A 19,591-nucleotide genomic window follows, 5' to 3' on the forward strand; every position below is an offset into this window, starting at 1 on the left:
CACACACACACACACACACACATTCACACACACATACATACGCATACAAGCATCCATCTTCCATTCTCATCTTCTCCCACTTCCATCACTGCAGTATCAGAATTATTGTGGAGCTACCAGTGAATACAAACACACATGCAGATGTTGACATGCTGAGATAATTGCTATTTTTTTCCTTCAGCTAAAATTGTTCAGCTGTGCAGACAGCTCAGAGGCTGCGATTGATCCAACACACACACACACACACACACACATGCACACACACTCTCACAGTCATCCATCTCATGTTAACTTTCCTGCTACCCATCTTAACTAGAGAATTATTTATTGAGTGCATATTCCTTCGCACTTTTGCCCCCTCTCCTGCACACACACACAGACACACACACACACATGATGCTGACACACCTGCAGTTTCATGACATCCAAATCTGCTGAAGCTGCTGAGACAGCGTATTCAAGGGGGGGCTGTGAGACTGGTTGGGGGGCACAGTGGGCCGATAGAGTGACAGAAAAACAGAGATGCAGAAAGGGCAGAGTGACAGAGAGGAAAAAAATCACCAGGAAGAGCAACAGAGCGATGAAGAAAAGTCAGAAAAAAGATAGAAAAAGTGTGACAAGACAGAGAGAGTGGGAAGGAGAGGAGTGTCTGTCTGCTAGCAGCATGGCTGGTACCCACAGGCTCTGTTCAGAATTCTGCAGGCCCTCTGTGGCCCCCGTGTTCCCCATCAATCTCAGCCTGCTCTGGCAGCCGCCAGTGGCTGCATCTTAATCTGCTGGGGCTGGACGTGAGGACGGACAGGTCGCCTGGGCCATGCAGTAAATAACCCTTCTCCTGACTGTCCCCTCCTATTCCCCTATGCATACACAGGCATGGAAACACACACACTTACACACACTTACACACACACACACACATTCTGGCTGCTATGTCTCTGCATAAATATTTCTGCACCTTTTGACTGTGGAGAGACAAGTACTGTGTCAAGATTTAAGCGTCTAAAATGCAAGTTATGATTAGAAAGTTTCCACTGTCAAGAGGGAACAAAGTTTAAAGTAAAACATTTCTTCTCACGTCGTGTGATAAACACACTGCAGAAAATGTAATGTACTGTAAAATCAAGTCTTAAGATTGTGAATTGGCAAATATAATATAAGAAATATACAGTTGTGCTGCAAACAAGTGGCTTTATGCAACTTGACAGATTCTAAGAAAACATCATTTGAACACCCAATATTAAACAGTATAACCTGTTCAGATAGATAGTTTATGTCAAGTTATGCAGAATTAAAAATGAACAGCATTGTATCAACAATGTGTACCTGCTCCACTTGTTCTACTTCTGTTCTACTTATGAGCTTTTTCTGGAGCTTTCAAACTAATCATCAGCAGATGCAGTGAAAAAATAATCATCTGAAAGCAGATGAAAGGTCCAGGAAAAAAAAGCTACTGAATGGACAGCTGGTAAAAGAAATTCCCTAAAGCTCAGCTGTTAATCAGATGGATCATTTCTGTAAAAAGATGTAGAATAAATAATAAAGAAAATGTAGAATAAAGCAGAGAATTTGTTGAATACCCTGAATGCCCTGATGTTTCGAATAAATCTTTCAAATTTACATCATATTACGGGGTGTGGTTTATAAAGGCACCTCTAAAATCTACTAGTTTTTATGTGTGTTCGTCTGTGCCTCTGTCTCACATTTACACACACACACACACACACACACACACACAAAGCCAGCATCATCCTTACAAGCAGCAGCGGTGACAGCTGCAAAGATCTGACACAAAAGATGCACTATCTGAGAAACACGGAGGAGGCAAGGTAAGAGAGACTCGGAGGATTAGAGGGCGGCTATCTCTCTCGCCCAGGGCCCTCTGAAATCCAGGAGGCAGCCGGCACGAGTCACTGGGCTCAGAAGCAATAAGGCCACTCCGCCCACAACCCTGTGCCTCTTCTCAGTGAGGATCAGTTGAATTTACAACCCGGCGCAGCTCCGTTCCTCTAACCCCCTCCCTCCAGCTCCTGCTCTCCAATGGTAAGACCTTGACAGGTCAGAGGTCAACGTATCCTCCCCACCCGCCAAGCACGCTTGCTCCGATGGCTCCAGGGCAGAGTGCATTGTGTTCCCACTGGGACGCCGGTAGCCATGGCAACCTTTGAACTCAGCAGCAAGAGGAGGTGAGGGATGAGAGCAGGGTTTGTGAGGTAATGGTGATCTGCCTGTGTGAATGACAGCTTCCCGTGCTCGTTGTATAAATCTCTCTCAACACACACGCACAGGCACACGGTCAATTAGAAGTATATACAAGTTGTAAAAACACCCAAAAAACAACAATCACAAATCAAGCCTAGATGTACAGGCGCACACACACATTCTCATTCTGCATAGAGACACACAAACACACACACTTCCCTTCTCTGTTTGACAGATGACCTTACGCTCTGAGTCACTGAGCCGCAGTGTCTGCCTCTGTTGGGAGTAATAGTGTCCAGAATGACATGTTATGACGGGAAGGAGCACTGCGGCAAGTCCACACACACTCTAGCACATAGCCCATCATGTGTGTGTGTGTGTGTGTGTGTGTTTGTCTTGCCCTCCTACTAGATCACTAGGAGAAAAAAAGGCAACAGGGGGGATTGTGTGTGCTGAAAATATGAAAAATGCACTTCTGTACTTAAAGTGTCAGGATGTTCTTTTCTTTATATTTTGCATCAAATATTTTAATATTGAACTGATGTTAATTACAAGATACCTGTCTGATATTATTTTTTTTTCCTTTTTACTCTGCAGGATCACACAGTATTATGAAAGTGTTGTGCTCACTGGGGTAGAACCTCCATGTCCATCAAATTCTTGCAGGGTTTGGACTACATGTTTCATCTCAGGCCCAAACAAGCAGTTATCTCCTTCCACAGAATACACTAATTCGAGGACGGATTCTGGTATCGGTCTGCACCTCTGGTTTATTCACCAGACGAGATGGCAGAAGCTGGAAATGAAATCGCTTCGCCAAACACGGCGCAGTGTAGGAAGAGCTCGTGCGAAGCCAAACACGGCCGATAAAGAAACGCCGGAGACCAGCTTCAAACTCATGGCAATCAAAGAAGAAAATTACAGAAGCTGCAGTAGCATAAAAAAAAAGAACAGAGAGCAACAAGATGGTGCTTAAAATGAAAAACTGAAATTGGAAACCTTCAGTGCTATGTTTGTAGAGTTTTCTTATTTGTATTTGTTAGTTGTATTTGATATTTGTTGGAAAGAAAACCCAGCAGCTACACAAAGAAATATGATGATTAAAGAGTACAGAGGAACATGATTATTCCTGCACATGCCTCGTAGGATCACAGCTTCCGTCATAAAACAGGTTTAGATTTATTCAAGTCTACCAAATACAACACTCACATGCCTTATGAGTTGTTGATAACTCAACTCCACTGTGAAAGATAAGTGATAAAATCCACAGTCCTCGTTCAATGCAAAACTTCCTGCAAAGTTTAGCCCAAGCTAAGCAACATTCATTCTGCATGAATGTTGATTTTTGTGATGACACAGTGAAAGAGACTGGATTTAATGCGGGTCGTTTACATCTCAACTGATAGCAGTCTCGTGCATCAGATCTGTGCACCCTTATTAAAATGAAGTCAGCATCTATGTCCTGGCACTTTGCATTTAGATGTACTGATGCAGAGTTAGGAAACACGGTCTATGGAAATACTAACAGGGAGACTATGAAAGATCCCTGCTTGATTTGTCTAATTCATACCACTGATGGTTCCTATCAGCTTTGCCTGATCAAGGACTGTGGATTTTGTTGGAGGAGGAATGATAATTAGTATGTGAGTATTGTAATAAGACGGACTTGAAAAATTCTACGTCTAACCTTAAAGAAAGAAAGGATGGTCAGATCGAAGAAGCAGGGGGGAGGGAAGTGGGCAAAACAATCCATGCCGGTCGGAGAAGATAGAGAGGGAAGGAGGAGCTGACACCTTGACGGATTGATTGAGATCGCCCAATACACGGTGTTGCCTGCAGCCTAGATTAGCAAGAGGTCTGGGTCAGCACAATCTGTGTGTTAGATAACATTCCTGCCTTGCAGCTGCAGCTTGATACTGCACCTCGGCGGCAAAATATTTCACTGGATATCTCTGAAACTCACATCTTCAGATTTGAGAACCTTGCTTATGCGTGTGTGTGTATGAGAGAGAGAGAGAGGGGAGAGACAGACTGTGGGGCCCAGTATCCATGGCAACCCCAGCCAGGTGCATTGGTTCATATGCGATTCAGGTAATTCAACCTACGATGAAAAGCATGCATATAAGGTCAGCGGTATTCAAATGCACTGCATGTTCTCCCCCCTCCGTATTCATATTCAGCCTCTCTCTCTGGATGGTGCCACATGGCCTCATGCATGCCCATATGAGCAGATATCTCCCACAATGCCCTGCTTGACTGGCAGGTATGATATTTCCACTCGGTTTGATTGAGGACTGCGTTTAAAATTCGACGACAGTGTTGACAGAATATATCAGCCATGTTATTAATGCACTCAATATTGCAGCGCCATACGGATAAGACATGCCTGACACCGAGGTGTGCTTGTTACATACACTGCCTCAGGCTGAGATTTGGATAGGGTCATGAGTTTTCATACAGCTGTGTCAATTAAAAAAAAATACACACACACACCCCAAAAAAGGAAAGCAGGACAAATAAATTGTAACAGAAAGAAGAAGAGATGAAAAAAAAGGGAGACGCAAAAATTTGGGGAAATAGAAAGTGTCATACGGTTTGCTGTCGATGGGGTTTTGGAGGCTTGTGTTAAGCCAGGGGCTTTGACAGCTGGGTTTAGGGAGAGAGGAAAGGGCTATGGATTGGAGTCAGGTCTTTGCTTCATATTCTGAAGATTAAACTCCTATCCTCCTCCTCCTACACCATTTTGGACGTCTGTGGCATCATTTTTCTCTGCTGTTTGTGGGTGTTTCAGCAGTGATTTGCAGCCAGGGTCGTAGCTGTGGTGGGCTCGCTGCAGAGCGCTCTGTTAAACCCTGTAATCAAACATTCTGCGCAAGAACTCACCAGCATCAGCTGGCTTAAATCACCGTGCACACTGACCATGCTGCTGTACACTCAGAAAATGAGATGTTGAGTGATAAAGAAGTGAATAATGCAAAGATGGTCTGATTGAGTTTGTGGGTTAACGTGCTTTCAACAGTAAATCCAAAAGGCTCTGGTTTTTAGTGACAGATAGAAAGCTGAGAAAATGAGTCGGACTGCAATGATTTTAATAATTGGTTAATAGTTTTTAATTTAAAAAAATCACGAGTCCCAGTTTCTCAGATGTGAGCATATGGTGGTTATTTTAGTCTATTGTATTAATGAAAATCTTAATAGTCACATTATTGTGTGAAAGCCTGATATAAATATATCTGGGGAATAGAAACTGGTGTCTAACTTTTTTTCTTTCTCAGTATATTTTGTTTATTTATGTGCAGAACAAGAAGAAATTGACAAAATATGCACAACATGCATACAAATTGTGGACTAATTTTCACAGAAACACTGCAAATAATCTGAACGTGCACAGCTTGCTAAGTGCGCATTCAATGGCAACTGATGAAACCTCTCCTCCCATGTAGGGAAGCAGGCTAATTATGGTTTGCCAAGGCTACCCTAGCTGGTGATCATTATTAAGGGAAATCAATGAATCAAGTCACTGACATGGACTCAGGAGCAAACACAAAGGCTGCTCTGTGACAAATATTTATTATATTTGCTATGTGATGTGTGTGTGTGTGTGTGTGAGGATGAATAGGTGACTGCACAGTTCATTATCTGTGGTTCACTTTGACTAGAAAAGTGCAAAATAAGACTTTTGCAGCAGGATACTATTCAGCCAGATTTTATAGTAAAGGACACGAGATTGGTTGGGTCAGCAGTGAATATGTTTGCTGCACTGGTGCAGTCAATCACTCGATAGGTGAAGATGGGTATGTTTGACATTTGTGTGTGTTTACGTGTGTGTATTCAGAGGCCTCCGAAATGACCTCGCACATAGAGATGATGGTCATAAATTGGTCTGAAGTCTCATTTTCCCCGCAGGATTTTGACCAGCTGCCACAGCTTGAACCCATTTCACTCCTACCGCACCAGTCCTCGCACGCTGAGTGACAGAGTTAATGAGTACATTTTATGGCCGGAGTCGACAACCAAGGAGGAGAAAATGTTATGTGAATCACGAGGACCGTAAATAGTACACAAAAAGTAATAACCAGCCAGAGCCCACTGGTTTCTCATTAAAATCACAATCTGGTTTGCCGGTACAAAGCCAGCCAGTTCCACGTCTAAGACTAATCTAATACACAGATAAGTGATCATATCAGACCGGCATAAAAGAAACATGTGCTTAAACACAACATAATGGGACAGTGTCAGTGTGCTGGTTGTGATGGTGGGAGGAAATAAAGAGGGATTTTGCTGCCACCATGTGGACCACATTAGCCATGCAGCCAATGAATTTCAAAAACCATCTCAACAATGTGCCTGATATTTACTGAAAATTCAAATGTGTTATCAGACAAAACTAATGTCTTATTTAGAACAACTAATAAGATAATAGTGTTTTCTTAAATGCAAAAAAAACATTTGATTATAAATGTGAGGTAGATAGATAGATATTATTATTATTAGTATATTATCTTGTAATTTCTTCCACCTCTGCTGTTAGATAGATTTGTAATTACACAACCCGGCGCATGCTCAGATAAGGAAAGCAAGCACTTCCCCTCGGCTATGTCCGTGGTTTCCCCTCGGTTCCTCGCCAGGCTTCGTGAATTTCCGGCCCTCTCCGTGCTCGCTCGGCTGCTGTCGATAGAGATGATTTTCTCTGTCGTCGTCTCCCTCGTCCTCCTCTCAGTGTTGTTGTTCTCGGTGACGCGACGGAGGTGTAGCCTGACGCGGTCTCTTACGTGTCGGTCTGAATAAAAGTGGAGCTCCGTAGACCCGGGAGTGACGAAGCGAGTCTGTGTTGGTAAGAGGATACGCATCCGATGTTTGCTAAACAGATAGATGGCTGCCCAGAGAAGTTATTTGCGCCTAATATCCGCACAAAGCCAACAAAGAGATCATGGCGGCGGTGTTGCAGAGGCTCACAAAATGAGTCAGTCCCTGCAAGGCTCGCTGGCTCTCAACTCAGCTGAGACATAGGTATTAATATGGGAGTGGGCTTGAACATTTTATTTATATTAATAAAAAATCTAGACATAAGTTAGAGGACGCAATTAGCCACGTGCAGCTAATTAATGTCAACATTGTGTGTTAGACTAAAATTGAGGCAACAAACTCGCTAGTGAAAGTGGGGTGTCCCAGTTTCAAACATACAATGCATGCAGACATTTCCCTCCATAAAGGCTCACAGCTAGCAACCCACCGTGATCAGTGTTAGCCAGTGCTACATCCTTCTGGACCACAGTCCAACCGTAGAGAAAAGCACCAAACTGCGAGACGGGCTGTTAAACACTGAAAATAAAAAGGAGTTGAAATAATAACAGCCTGAATAAATGTTACTGCTAACTGTGCTAACATTCAGTGCATTGCTATTAGCTTGTTAGCATGCTACATGCTAACTTCAAATTGGTGATTATCAGAAATACTAAGGAGTTAGCTTTAGCCTTTGGCGTTTTCAAAGCATGCAACAGCATATTTTTATCTTTATATGAACGTAAGTCTTGAAAATCGCAACTGTCACATGCTTTTAGATGATTGTTGTTGGAAAACAAGTCCTCATGTTTCTGCAAGGAAACTCGTTAACGATGTCTCATAAATGAATTATATGCTAGCATGTTTAGCTAGGCCACACCCTCCTTAAGGACATCAACAAGCACTAAAGTTGTTAAGACACAATACCAGTGTCTCCTGTACATCACAGAGCACTTTATCACTGTTTCTGCTGAGCACTTCTATTTAAAGTATGATGATACATGTACAAACAAGCAGCTTCTTACTATTTGCAGATTTTAAATGACCATGGAGACTGGTGCAGACACACAGCAAAGTGGTGAAACAGCTGTCTCAGAGTCTGAGGCCCAGCAGATCACCCTGGCCCAGGTAAACCTTAACATTACTTTAAATTTACACGCTAAAATATAAGTTGCACAGTTACTGTCTGAAAAGAACTGAAACAAAGAGCAGTGGCTGTTGCTCAGAACTTTTTGTAACTTTGCATACAGACAGAGCGTATGTTTGTGGTTGCAGGCATCCATAGCTGCGGCTCAGGTGTCGTCCAGTAGTCCCACAGTCACGCTAGTGCAGTTACCCAACGGTCAGACAGTCCAAGTGCACGGGGTGATCCAAGCTGCACAGCCCTCTGTCATCCAATCCCCACAAGTCCAGACAGTACAGGTGAGAGGAGAAAAAACTATTTTTGTGTCTGTTATTGTGTTATGGCAGAAACATTAATAGTAGTAGTAGTAGTTCTGTTTTCTTGATTATTTCCTTTGTGTTACATATTTACAATGAAAGTAATTGTTGTATGTAACTGAGTCAGCTGATGAAAGAATTATTGTTTTTGTTAATTTGCAGATTTCGACTGTTGCTGAGAGCGAGGACTCTCAGGAGTCTGTGGACAGTGTGACAGATTCTCAGAAGAGGAGAGAGATCCTGTCCAGACGACCTTCTTACAGGTCTGTGTGGCATCTTATCAGCAAAGATATGAATCAGTTTTTTGTTTGGAAGAGAATAACTGATACTTCCATTTTATAAACTGTTGTCACTTTTGAGCAAAAAGCTTAATTTCCAGCCGCTACCAAAGTAAAGGGTTGCACTTTCAATGTAAATGAGAGAAGGGTTACGTAACATTGGAGTATTTGTAACTGTGAAGTTGTCTGAGTTTGCTGAGATTTTGCTGAAACTGTTCCCCTTTATAGGAAGATTCTGAATGACTTATCGTCAGATGCTCCAGCAGTGCCTCGAATTGAGGAAGAGAAGTCAGAGGATGACTCAGGCCCTGCCATCACCACAGTCACCATGCCCACTCCCATCTATCAGACCAGCAGTGGCCAGTATAGTAAGTAATCTGGACTGTGATACAGGAAACTGATAGATTTTGTTGAAACATGTGGGATTTCCTGTTACCTAATGGCACAATTTCCTTGTCTGGTGCGCTGGATTATGAGAGTATCAATTTAGGTAATTTTAACACATGACAATGTCCCTCTGTAGTTGCCATTACCCAGGGTGGGGCCATTCAGCTGGCCAATAACGGCACAGATGGAGTGCAGGGCCTGCAGACACTGACCATGGCCAATGCTACTGCAGCCCAGCCTGGTGCCACCATCCTGCAGTACGCTCAGACCAGCGACGGGCAGCAGATCCTGGTGCCCAGCAACCAAGTGGTTGTACAAGGTGGGGAAATAATTCAGCATAATTAATGAGTTCTGCCGTGCAGTTTGAAACGTGACACAATGCCAATTACAACAGGAAAAAAATCAAAGTGTGTCATGTGACTTTGTTTGAATTTTTTATTTACATTTTTTTTATCTCTAAATATTCTCTTTGCCTGTCAGCGGCCTCTGGTGATGTCCAAGCCTATCAGATCCGCACAGCCCCCACCAGCACCATCACACCTGGGGTGGTCATGGCAACTTCACCTGCACTTGGCACAGGAGGAGGCACAGAGGAGGTCACACGTAAAAGGGAGGTCCGACTTATGAAAAACAGGTATGTGTCAGTTTAATTCAGTGATCTCTGATACCACTAATCGTGGTAATTAACAAAATCTATCACTTAGCCAGTAGTCCCAACATTCTGGACCTGCATCAATAATGACTTTGAATTAAATTATGTGATGTGTGGATCCTTAAACCATTTTTTCTTTGATGTTTTTGTTAAAATGATTCTCAGCTACACAGTTTTATCTACAGACACACTCACACATGGTCTTTATGTCACACAGAGAGGCAGCCCGCGAATGTCGCAGGAAGAAGAAGGAGTACGTCAAATGTCTGGAGAACCGCGTGGCTGTACTGGAAAACCAGAACAAAACCCTCATCGAGGAACTCAAAGCCCTCAAAGACTTGTACTGCCACAAATCTGAGTAGATTCATCACCAAACGTGTGCCAGTGGCTTGACAGGTGCCCTTCTGTCCCTGTGTACAGAGACTCAGCACAGAGCCATGCATCTGGATTCTACTCCCCCTTTTCTACTCTTTTGCTTTCTTTTTAAAGACTGCTGAAAATCTGTTGAGTGACTCACCAGGAATAGAATAAAAACACTTCCCCTCCCACTTCACCGATTTTAAATCCTAATTCTGTTCCCATCAGTTTCCCATAAAAGGGCGAGGAAGTGTAAAGAACGGATGTGGTGGAGACTGCAACTATACAGGGTCCTTGTGGTGAAGAGGCTGTTTTTTGTTTTGCGCCACCAAAGGGAAGCATTCCAGTCACTGGTGCCTGGACAAACTGGGCAGCATCACCAGCAACAGGAAACTGCTCCGTTACCATCACCACTAACGACAGAACTTTTTACAGTTTAATCTCCCTGAGACGCTTGGATCATCTTGAGAGGTTACCTTTGTGTGCAACGTTTGTTATCGTAACTGAGCTCTTGCATTAACATCTGTTATTTACTAATGCTTTGAACTGTAGATGGGCTGTGTCATGGATATTTTATCTTTGAGCTGTATTTTTGTTTATGTACTAGATTATATGCTCTGAGATAATGCCATTTACTTTTTGTTCACTTTTATTTACCTTGCCTTGATAGGACATGAACAAAAAAAGCTAACGATTACGTCAGGTTGTAAAGTTGTGTTAATGGTAATTGCAGCTTTAAAAAAAAAAAAAAAAGGTGACGATAAATGAATTTGGAAACTATGGGTGTCAAAATCTTAAGACACCGTGTCTTTTTGAAGACCTTGAGAAAAAATTCCCACAAGTGGAACATTTATGATTACTGATCTCTTCAAATGTTTAGGGCTCTGTGATGTGTATTCCAAGTCATATTACTGAGGTTCATACATTTTTCCCTTCTGAACAAAAACATCCCCAGAGTTATAAAAAGGAGCACATGAGTTTAAACAGTTTTACAGTGGTGAACAAGGTCCTGTTACAGAATAGTATGCCTCCAGTAATTTAAAAAAATTGGAATAAAATAGAAATGAGCTGTTGCTCCTGCACCAGAGCATATAATACAAACAGAAGAAGGTTAACCTACAGTGTTTGGGCTAAAAGTGTTTGTGTTTTTTATTTTTTTATTTGTTTTCACCCATATTTTTGTATTCTGTCAATTCATTTTTTAAAAGTTTGTTTTTATTAATTCCTGCATTTTGAACAAAAACCAAAAAAAAAAAAGAGCCTTACGTGTTATGCAATGGAAGAATATCTGCATATTTATAAACAAATTTTGGAGACACAGCCTTTAACTGGAATCATGGATTGCCTGGTATGTCTGTGTATTTTACTGTCTTTGAATATCTGTATAAAAATCCTGCAGTTGGAGTTTAGTAAAGTGCTAATAAGAATCTGAGATACCAGGTTGCCTCCATCAAGTGGCACCGACGGCTGTTAAGTCATCAGCAGAGGCGGTCTCCAAAATTCTGTTTACAGGATTACAAAGTGGCATGCGCACTTTCCTTGCATATACAATCCTACTACATTTCACATGGTTTAACAGGAAAATCTCATGCAGCACTGAGAGGCAAAGCCTGCCGCTGCAAGGTGAGATGCCTCGAAGATTTTACTTGAAAGTAACACTGCTAACCAGTAATTAATCACAAAGTGTCTGAGAGTTTTGTTGCTTATTAATTTCCAAGGCATCATCACACATTGATCCTGATTAGACGTTTCTAGTTGTGTGGAGCATCTAATCTCACCAAGTACAACACGATTGCACCCATCAAACACCCTGCAAAAGGATTGCAAAGTGCGACCAAATCAAAAACAGTGAACAAAATGGATATTTTCATAATAACGGAATGTCATACTGTATTCTTTAGGTATTATGTATAGCCATGACATAGTATGCTTTTTTTTATGTTGCTTTTCATGAATTTTGTATTCACAATTTCTAAATGTCAGCATCAACTCGTTTAATTCAGTGCATTATGTCAGAGCTATTCAAATATTACATTTTTTGGCAGCTGGTAATAAATGTGTTTCTGGTAATCTTTGATGATTTTAAAATGTTTTATTTTAAATCTTATGCAAAACCAGTACATTATTACAAAGAGGAAGGCAGTCAGTGACAGAAAACTGATAAGTTTGTGCACTCAGTTGTCACAAATCCCTCCTGGGTGGCAGTTTCCAAGCTTTATATATATGGATGTCCCTTTGTTTCTCATAGCGGACCTCTTCAACTCTGAACTTCTGCTTTAACATGCTCAGAAAGTTTGTATCTCGCTCATAGCGGATCTTGCAGGCCAGTAACACCACAGTGGTGTCCGAACACAGGTGCTCCAGGGTCTGCAGAAGCGGCACAAATGTGTCCTCCAAGTAAACAATGTCTGCTCCCAGCACCAGATCAAACCCCCCAGCTGGGTAAAGGTCAAGGCGCTCACCCCAGGTCAGCTCAGACACGATCGCTGACCCCTGGGAATCTGGGGGCAGGTTGTCCTTCACATTGGCAGAGAGGAAGTCCAGGGCAGGCTGTCTGTCAGTGATGGTGACTTTGGCACCTAGACAAGTTCAAAATAATAAGAACATAATAATACATAGATATTTATGTGCCAACACTATCTTATAGTAAAAATAGTTAGTAAATACACACTCACCCAGCAGGGCTGCTACAATCCCCACCAGTCCAGTTCCAGCTCCCAGTTCAATTGCCAGCTTCCCCTGTAACTCCACCTGTCCCAGCTCCAGGTACATGCACATGACCACTGCCTGGAAAACAGACATCATGTGCACTTCATCAGATGCTTAGAAATAAATGGCGAACAGTAGTAAACCTGCGTTGCAACTCATGCATCACCTACTGCATCCCACACAACTGCTGCTACCCCAAGCTTCTTCCAGTCCTGGGAAAGACGGAGGTTGTGGTTGGCAAAATAAAACTCTGCTGATGAATTGTGGAGTTTGGAAAGCGCAGGTAACGGATTCTCCACATACGGTACGAGAGCCATGCTGCGAGATACACAGACACCACACAGTGTAATTTTAATGTACCTATCGCCCCATGCCCTATACGCATGCGCGGTGGTGTTCTTCTTCTTCGAGGTTTTAATACAGTTGGCTGATTTACTTGATTCGTTACTGCCATCTTGTGGGGTTTATTATCTCCTCTGGTGTCCATTTCTTCCTTTAACTCCCTCCAACATTTATGTTTTCTCTAAAATATTAAACCGCTTTTTCTGCTTCATCCCTTCAGGACACGCTGCTTTGTTCGTTTGTTTTTGTGCTATAAAAGGTTCTCAGCCAATCGTGTAACAGCTTTACTAAAAGCGACCAATTGGAAAGCCTGGTTTTGTGGTGGGCGTGGCTTCGTGGGTTTTTCTCAACGGCTTTGATTTTCTCTGGGATGGAGGGGGCGGGGCTGAAGATGGATCCCACTCGGTCTGTGAAGTTCGCTACACACGGCAGCGACGTAGTTTCCGCTTTATTCACACTCAAAATAAAAGCATATAAATTAACGGACGGGGAAATGTGCACAGTTTTTTCTTAAGTTAAAGCTTAAACTATGAAAATAAGCTCACAAAAACAACAAAATTTATACAGAGGAAAGTACTGAGTTTTCTACTTGACCTTCATCGATTTTTCGTTGGAATTCCTTTCTCTGGTTACTGACTTTTTTCCCCTCAGAAGTGTGATTTGTTCTCAACTTTTATTTTAAAATCTCTTCTCAAGGTTTAAAAGGTGACTGTATGAGTGTGCGAGTGGTTGGAGATATTTGTATCGATTGCTCCGGTGATGAGGACTTTTAATTTGAAAAGCAGCGGCCGGAAGTTGCCTCTGTACCTAACGGCTTCGGTGGATTTGACATCCAAGACGTGTCTCCTGCAAATGCGACGAGATGAAAGCTAACGTTGGCTATATTTTAAAAAATCCAGTTCCAGTTACCTTTCCGCTTCCTTAGTTATCTCTAGAATTTTTCCCCAATCAGTGAATTTGTATATTAGTCTGGCGGGAAAGCCTTTAATTGTGACAGAGACTTCAACTGCAGTGAAAATGGATTGATCCATGCTGTTGAAGAAGCCAGGAATGGATTGAGGTGCGGAAGCTAGCGTTAGCCGGCTAGCCATGGAGGGGGATAGAGGAGCTTGTGACTTTGTATTGTTGGCCTCCGTTCCGTAAAATGAGTTGATATAAGTCACTCACCGTCCAAAACTATTCAGTCCACGCATGTAATTCTTATTAAGGTGCGCCAGTGCTATGCTGCGCACACGCTGTGAATATGTCAGCTGTCCTGCACATACCGCAGATACCCAGCTGGCTGTCATTACATTGAGCCCATCCTACTCAGAAGCTCGATTTTTCACTCTGCAGCCAAACACACAGGCTTGACCGGTCCTTCATACACTAAACTGTAATTAGATCATTTTAAAGATTCATATTATATATTTTATGTGAGACCTGCTGCCACCAAACTAGAGAACAGATTGAATTAGTTTCAGATTGACTTTGATTTTGCATTTGTTAACTGCCACTTAGAAGATTTAGATTACGCTTTAAGTAACTTGGCAGACACGCTGCAGCCTAGTCAGTGTTGACAAGTTAGACTAGTAGGTGATCCCTCCTCAGTTGTATGGGAAACGGTGCTGGCTGTAGCAGGACTGTTGTAGGTCAACGATGGGAGGTTCGGTGTCTTGCTGCATCTCTCCTAGAGAGAGTCCCAAGATCCACAGGAGAGAGGTGGAGCTGGAGGAGTGTCCCATCACCACCACAGAGGACGTGAGTGAAGATACTGGGACCTACCTGCAGCACATCAGCGACAGGGAGCTCCCGGACGGTGGGTTTGCCCAGTAGTGTGTTTTTCATTTTTTTTTTTTTATTTATTTTGAAACAATGACTCCCACTCTCATCTCTTACCTGCAGTTCAGCACTAAATCATACTTGCATTTTACAGAACTGGCCCAAGAGGCCAACCCATCTGACCACCCCAGAGCCAGCACGCTCTTCCTCAACAAGTCGCAGACTGACGGTATCAATTGTTCTGTTAAACATGTCATCATTTGATTTATTTATTTTTTTTAACTCTCCTCTGGATCTCCCAGTCTAACAAGCTTTTTTCTCCACATTCAGTGCGTGAGAAAAGGAAAAGCAACTACATGAATCATGTAAGTGACAGGTTTTCATGGTGTGGTTTAGGCTGTCTTTTTAGCCTGTCTATTGTAGTTGTGCCTTTCAACATTATCATCGTTTCTGTACCAGATGTCCCCGGGGCTCCTGTCAAAAAAGTACAGCTCCTGCTCAACAATATTCATCGATGATAGCACAGTCAGCCAGCCCAACCTCAAGAGTACGATCAAATGGTAAGTGAGTCGACCTCTGTCTTCTAAACTCCTTCACAGGAATGGTTTGGATATATAGTTTGCCGGTTTCCTTCAGGAGGCAGCGGTCATGAGACGAGGGAAGAGTTGAGGCATTTGTCCTTCACTTTGTGCGGACTGCAGACAAAATACCGAGATACCCTTAAATACTAGTTGCAACAGATTTGATCTGCATAGCAGTCGGTAAATCTACAGATGCAGGAAGAAGACATTATATACAAATGCACCATTGGAGCTCCTGTTTGGTGCAAAAGAATAAAATCACATCCAGTGGTTCATTGTTTGTGTCGATTTCTCTCTGTTCCAGCGTTGCTCTGGCCATATACTATCATATAAAAAACAGGTAGGAAAAGTTTGATATATTGTCATAGATGTCACCTCTTATAGGTGTTTTTACACTGTGGTTCCTTCTGTCCTGTGTTTAGGTATTCAGTTCGGAAATAAAGTCGTAATTGAATAGGGTTTATTTTGAGTTTATCAACCTCTGTTGGCAGAATATACACTTCTTGGCGGTGGCCAGTAGTTAGTCAGTCTGTCAATTAGTTAGTTAGTTAGATGGATAGATGGATAGATAGATAGATAGATAGATAGATAGACAGATAGATAGATAGATCTTTTTTCATGGCTATTAGTTATTTAGGAAATAGAAAAAAATCATCTTGGAATTTAATCAACCTCTGTTGGTAGTGAGTAGGTAGATAGTTGCTTTCAAACCTTTATTGGCATCATAGAAACTTTTTGCTGATGGCCAATAGTCAGTCAGTGAGTGAGTTAGTTGGTTGGTTAATTAGTTAGAAGGTTATTTCCACCCTTGGCATTATAACAGATGTATCAATACAGTCTTACAGAGGTTTTTACTGGACACTGATAATGTCAAGTCTTTGCCAGTGGAGAAAGGTCAGCTAGCTCATCAGGATATAAACTCAGTAGAAACTGTGGTAAGAGTTAGTGAATCACTGTGCAAATCAGTGTTTGCCTAGATCAGATGTTTTACTTGTAGATCAGAACTCCATGTAGGATGGATCAGACTGAAGAGAGCAGTTTGTTAAAACACTGGTATTGATCCTTGACTCTTAACGTGACAGTCATTTTGTACATTGGGATAAAAATGATCTAATCTGCACATTTAACATCAGCTTGTAAATGTTCTTCTCCTGCAGAGATTCAAACCGCTCGCTTGAAATATTCGATGAGAAGAAGCACCCTCTATCTGTGAGTTGAGGTCTTTGATTACATAAGTTTGCAGTATTTACTATTTGCTCTTTGCTGATGCACCAGTGATGATGATGATGATGATGATGATGATGATGATGATGATGATGACGACGATGACGATGACGATGACCCTCTGCCTGACAGCGAGAAAAGGTTCCAGATGACTATTCTGTGGTCGACCCAGAACACAAACTCATCTACCGCTTCATAAGGACTCTCTTCAGCTCCGCGCAGCTCACTGCTGAGTGCGCCATCGTCACTCTGGTAAGTTTACACCAGACGAACCAGAGTCTGACAGATGCTAATGACACACAGTCTCTTATCTCTGTCACTATTATGTGTGTACACTGCGTGTGTGAACGGATGGCGGTGTGCTGTGTTAGGTGTACCTGGAAAGGCTGCTGACTTATGCTGAGATGGACATCTGCCCTTGTAACTGGAAGCGCATCGTTCTCGGTGCCATCCTGCTGGCCTCCAAGGTCTGGGACGACCAGGCCGTATGGAACGTCGACTACTGCCAGATCCTCAAAGATATAACGGTGGAGGACATGTGAGTGTTACTTTTGATCCATCAAATATCTGAAACATGTTGCAGCCCAGTTTTGTTCACTTTTGCTGAACTCTCTGACCGACCCTCTGCTTTGCTTCATGTCATGTAGGAATGAGATGGAGCGTCACTTCCTGGAGCTGCTCCAGTTCAACATCAACGTCCCAGCCAGCGTCTACGCCAAATATTACTTTGACCTGCGCTCGCTGGCCGACGACAACAACCTCAGTTTCCCATTGGAGCCGCTCAGCAACAAGCGGGCCCAGAAACTGGAGGTGAGTAGGGATGAAAGTGTCCAAATTCAGATTGTTTTGCTTTCAATGAACTGACGTTTCCTGTCAGTAAATACAGTAAATGTGTTGCTCTGTTGCTTGGGTACTAACAGTTTTATGCATATGATATTGTCTCCAGGCCATCTCCAGGCTGTGTGAGGACAAGTACAAGGACCTGAGTAAATCTGCTATGAGGAGGTCTGTCAGTGCAGACAACCTGGTTGGTGTGAAGAACTCCCAGGCTGTGCTGTCTTAAGTCTTCAACAGCCACCTTAAATGTGATGAGGAGCTGGAATAACAGGTTTAGAGTCAAGCTACGGGATTGCGATGCCACGCTCAAGAAGTTTATCAAGAGACATTTCCATAGTAGATTATGTTAATATCAGTAACTATAAAGTTCCATCACAAAATGTTGAATGTCAATTCTGGGGAGGAAAAAAAAGAAAAACAAAACAAACAAAACAAAAAAAACAACAGAAGTTTACCATATAGTATCTCTACAATATAATGAATCCAGTCTCTATGTGTTCATTACAAAGAACTTCAGGTATCTGCCTTTAAAGCATGGTAATTTGGTGAAATATTTTGCAGACTGTCACGTTTTTATTTTAAATTGTGGACGTCTACCTTTGGATGGAAGAAGCACGAAAATGTTTCCTGATGCCACACAAATTGAGGACATCATCTTCAGTTTTCTTTCTTTTTTTTTTTTTTCATCACTCAGTCCTTTGGAGAGAATTTTCACTGGCTCTCTTCTCTCCACCAGCCACCAGTTTCCCCTCCCTCCTTTATTCAGATGGTGACAAACTGTCTTGAACTACCCTGTGGTGTAGTTCTGCACATGGACAAAGAGTAGACTTTGTTTTGCTTACTATGTAGGCCCCTATAGCTGTGAAATGTACAAGACTTTATTTAATTCAAAAATAAAATTCAAGTCGCTGTTTAAAGTCGAGGCTGCTTAGGTGGGAAAATGTGTCCTGGTGGTTTTTGTTTGTGGGAGCTGAAAGGTCTTTTTGACAGACGATGTTTGGAAACACAATGACCATGACAGTTAATTTCAAGGCGTCACTATGATATGAGATCTATGAAGTCTTGTTGGTAGAAGAGTTCCACAAAAATCTCATATACAGCACAATGTGATAATGATCTTCTATAAAAGAGGTAAAACATCACATGTGTACCCTGACATTATACAGTTAAGCAGAATTTAAAAGCTTGTATTATTGTATATCTCCAGTGACCTCTTATATTAAGTTACCTCTTGTAGGTAAGTGATTATTGATTATGCATAAGTGCTGTTATTGCATGTGTTGAATATTTTACAATTAATCACTCAATCAATTCAAGGTTTCTGATGATTCCCATTCCAGATCTGATTCCAGTTCTCTTTTTTTCCCGCCACAGAATGAGTAGAACCCACGGGGATCATTTTTATGTGAGGTAGAGATGGTTATGGGATTAAAGTCGGGAGCACACCATGATTTAGTTAAGGCAGAAATAGTAAATTTAATAATGACACTGACAAAAAAAAGAATTTTAATTGTTGATCGTAACAATAATTGACATGGTATGATTGGATCCTTGCACCCCTATTAAAAACATCTCCAAAATTAGATCTTGCCGCCCTTGTAATCTTTTATTTTAATTGCATTCAAAGGCAATGTTAGCTCCAACATACTGCTACATTATGAGCTGTGTGTCAGTTTATGCTGTCTTCTCCATCTTAGAAGGAGAGAAAGATTCCACCTGGTCAGAAAAATAAGCGTTTGTATCACTGCACATTGTGCACATTATGTTAAGACTCCTGCTGATGTTCACCTATAGTGCAGTACAATGTCTTAGCAGAGGTGAGAAGTATATCTGGAAGAAATTGCTTCCAAATTTAGCTCCTCTCGAAGCAAGAGCAACAAGCATGACCTTTCAGTCCATCGCTGCTCAGTGAGAAATGACTTTTTTTCTTGGCTTTATAATGTAGGAATAATTTGCAGGCATGTTTTAGAATAAGTGCCCAACACAACATAAAATCAATCTTCTAATAAAACGTCTATGCATAATAAAGCATTCATGTCGAA

General features: G+C 42.0%; 3 protein-coding genes across 4 annotated transcripts; 2 read left to right on the forward strand and 1 right to left on the reverse strand.

Moving 5' to 3' along the window:
• The first annotated feature begins 6,895 nt into the window (after nt 1–6,895).
• On the forward strand, nt 6,896–12,170 carry LOC139609568 (cyclic AMP-responsive element-binding protein 1). 2 transcript variants are annotated; one of them, XM_071464319.1, is made up of 8 exons: nt 6,896–7,033; nt 8,016–8,109; nt 8,257–8,403; nt 8,584–8,684; nt 8,928–9,067; nt 9,223–9,405; nt 9,567–9,720; nt 9,956–12,170. In XM_071464319.1, exons 2-8 carry the CDS (start codon nt 8,023–8,025, stop codon nt 10,098–10,100), a joined length of 957 nt encoding a protein of 318 aa, XP_071320420.1. In that variant the 5' UTR covers nt 6,896–7,033; nt 8,016–8,022; the 3' UTR covers nt 10,101–12,170. The 2 variants fall into 2 exon arrangements, with proteins under 2 accessions (XP_071320420.1, XP_071320421.1); XM_071464320.1 differs by having other exon boundaries at nt 6,962–7,209.
• mettl21a (methyltransferase 21A, HSPA lysine) lies at nt 12,151–13,213 on the reverse strand. Its single transcript, XM_071464321.1, has 3 exons — nt 12,975–13,213; nt 12,771–12,882; nt 12,151–12,674 (listed from the first exon to the last, which is right to left on the reverse strand). The coding sequence occupies exons 1-3, from the start codon at nt 13,119–13,121 to the stop codon at nt 12,277–12,279; spliced, it is 657 nt and encodes a 218-aa protein (XP_071320422.1). The 5' UTR covers nt 13,122–13,213; the 3' UTR covers nt 12,151–12,276.
• Nucleotides 13,214–13,973: 760 nt separating this feature from the next.
• Nucleotides 13,974–18,490, forward strand: LOC139609566 (cyclin-Y-like protein 1). The gene is made up of 10 exons (XM_071464318.1): nt 13,974–14,944; nt 15,062–15,136; nt 15,238–15,272; nt 15,367–15,467; nt 15,793–15,828; nt 16,646–16,697; nt 16,845–16,964; nt 17,084–17,250; nt 17,360–17,522; nt 17,659–18,490. Exons 1-10 carry the CDS (start codon nt 14,785–14,787, stop codon nt 17,773–17,775), a joined length of 1,026 nt encoding a protein of 341 aa, XP_071320419.1. The 5' UTR covers nt 13,974–14,784; the 3' UTR covers nt 17,776–18,490.
• The last annotated feature ends 1,101 nt before the right edge of the window (nt 18,491–19,591 follow it).

This window comes from Trachinotus anak, unplaced genomic scaffold (genome assembly GCF_046630095.1).
Source record: "Trachinotus anak isolate AG129_WGS33_773 ecotype Australia unplaced genomic scaffold, CSIRO_AGI_Tana_v1 ptg000026l, whole genome shotgun sequence".
NCBI lineage: Eukaryota > Metazoa > Chordata > Actinopteri > Carangiformes > Carangidae > Trachinotus > Trachinotus anak.